Source organism: Echinops telfairi, unplaced genomic scaffold (genome assembly GCF_000313985.2).
Source record: "Echinops telfairi isolate 266 unplaced genomic scaffold, ASM31398v2 ScPeMD7_23;HRSCAF=83, whole genome shotgun sequence".
Taxonomy (NCBI): Eukaryota; Metazoa; Chordata; class Mammalia; order Afrosoricida; family Tenrecidae; genus Echinops; species Echinops telfairi.
The window spans coordinates 6867118-6869573 of NW_022103920.1; the positions used below are offsets into that span (position 1 = coordinate 6867118).

At 61.4% G+C, this 2456-nt stretch overlaps 1 protein-coding gene across 1 annotated transcript in view; it reads left to right on the forward strand.

The window, feature by feature from the left end:
* The window catches only part of HIPK2 (homeodomain interacting protein kinase 2), a 109822-nt gene that overhangs the window by 76110 nt on the left and 31256 nt on the right, over positions 1 to 2456 (forward strand). Inside the window, exon 6 of the mRNA XM_013007565.2 lies at positions 1552 to 1633. Within this exon, the coding sequence (XP_012863019.2) occupies positions 1552 to 1633 (82 nt within the window). The remainder of the gene's footprint in view (positions 1 to 1551; positions 1634 to 2456) is intronic.

Genomic DNA, 2456 nt, shown 5'->3' on the forward strand with positions numbered 1-2456 from the left:
TGCCACCTGGGAACCCCCTGCCCTGACCTGCCCTGCCGGGCGGCTGTGAACCAAACCAGCAGGTGTGACGCCAAAGGTGCCACCCTCAGCTGCTGTCCCAGACAGGGACTGTCTGCTTGGTTATGGGGTGCGTGTACTGGAAGGTTCTGGGCTCCACGTTTCTTGACTGGTGGTTCAAAGGGCGCTGGAGTCTCCGGCTATTATGGCTGACTCAGGGGCCTGTCAATGGGGGGTGGGGGCATGTGGGAGTGGGAGCAGGGCTTGTCTTTCACTCACTGCTCTCCCTTGGGAACAGCACCCTGCCACCACTCCCTCCCTCCTCGACAACCACCCTGCACCTCTCAGAAGGCAGAGGGCCCCGCCTGCAGTCCGGCATCCACAGGGTTTGCAGCTGTACTGGCCATCTAGGGGAGCTGGGCAGCGTGGTGCAGCCAGGGCAGCAGGGGCACGGCCCAACGCATCCCTGCACACAGCCTGCTCTCAAGTGGGCCTGTGCCTGGCCCGGTACTTCCAGTGAACGGGAGCAGAGTCCTGGTGCAGCGTATGGTTTGGGGCATTTTCTGTCTCTGCAGGAGGAGGCCTGGCTCCTTCCAGTGTCCTCCCCAGTCTGGAGTCCCCCGAACTCGGCGAGCATAGCTTCAACTCCAGCCCAAACCAAACTCAGCCATCAAGTCACAGCAACCCTGTAGGGCAGGGTGGGACGGCCCCTGTCCGTCTCAGAGACGGTCACTCTTTGCAGAAGCAGAAAGCCTCATCTTTCTCCCTTGGAGCAGCTGGTGACCTCGAACTGCTGGCCTTATCCATTACCCATGACTCTTGTGTGTGTGGTCAAGCTGTGACTCCAGCTTTCCCTCAAACCACCAGCCAAGGAGAGTGGGGCCCGAACCTTCCAGCACACGCACCCCAGCCAGATACTAATGGACTGTGAAGATATTGGGGTCACAGGCAGTCCGGGAGGGAACCTCAGCTGTCAGCAGAGAGCTAGAGCTACACAGGGCAGAGAGCACAGGGGACAGGAGGGCAGGGTGCACAGGTAGCAGCGTTCAGATCCCTGTCAAGCACCTCAGTGCAGCTGCTCCTGGGTCCCCACACATCTAGGTGTGCCGTCCACAGGTGAGATTTTGAGGTCCACCTACTTCTGACCCCCAGACAAACCCATGCAGCTACAGCTGCTAAGAACGCAGCCTCCAGACCGAGGCCAAGGAGCAGGAGAGGCGGCACTGCCTGGGCTCAAACCCCAGCCCTGCCAGTCTTCAGCCCTGTAGCCTTGGCGTGATCTAAAGCTTCCTATTCCTGAGTCCCCATCTGTAAAACGGACATCGCAACCACCCACCCCCACCAGCCTGCCCCTCTGTCCTACTGGGGTGTCTCGCCTGTGGCTCTGAGGCTGGAAGCGGTGCCCTGGCATTTTGAATGCCAGCAGGGCCACCCCCTGGTGGGCAGGCTTCAGGGGAGCCTCCAAGCTGGAATGAGGGAGAAAAGCCTGGGGACCTAGCTCCAAAGTCAGCCAGTGAACGCGCCCTGGATCACATGGGCGTGGGGTCCCCACAGAGTTGCCGCCGCCAGGGACGCCCTGGCGATGGAGGTGGTACCGGATGAGGAGGCCTCTCGTTCGGCTGTGCGTAAGGCCGCCGTGAGTCACTGACTCGGAGCCCTGGCAGCAGGCTTCTTGGCTCCCGCCATTGTGGAGAGAATTGGGTGACCAGGAGCGTCTGTGCCTGCCCCCTGGAAGGGCTGACTGGGCAGCATAAAAGTGAAGAGCAGAGAGGCAGGGCAGGGGGCTGAGGGAGAGAGGCAGGGTGGGGGGCCGAGGGAGCCCATTGCCTCCCAACCCCGACCCCCTCAGGGCTGAGGACATTATTGCACAACTGCCAAATGACCTCATGCGGAACTGCCACGTCCCGGGATGCATGGCCCAGCCACCTGTCTTGTGGAAACCCATTGGACCCACGGCCAGCAGGCTCCAAGCCCCCGAGTACATCTGAGGGTCAGCAAACCTCATGGTCACGGACATCGAGTCTGTGCTGACTCACGGCAACCCGGCAGGACAGGGTCCATGTGTCCCTGAAGGTTTTCCCAGACGGTACCTCCTGATAGGAGTCGAAAGCCCCGTCTGTCTCCCACCTTTGAGACGAGTGGACCATGAACATGAAAAACGCAGACTCGGGTGCCCGCTGCCCGCCCCCCAGAGTCTTCACCGACCCTGTGAACGCAGGGAAGGTTCAAGGGCCGTAGGCACCCCAGGGCCTGGCTCTGATGTGGGTGGGGATAAGGTGCAGCAGTGTGGCTGAGGGGAGAAGTGGGAAGCGTGCTCCGATCCCCAGGGTAAAGCAAAGACCTTTCTCGGCTTGGTCAGGCCGACCCTCTACTGGAAGCTCGGGGGCTCCAGGCACCATGACCAGGGGCCCTCCACGTTCCCCATCAGCCTTTGCTTGTCTTCACCAGACCCCAGATGA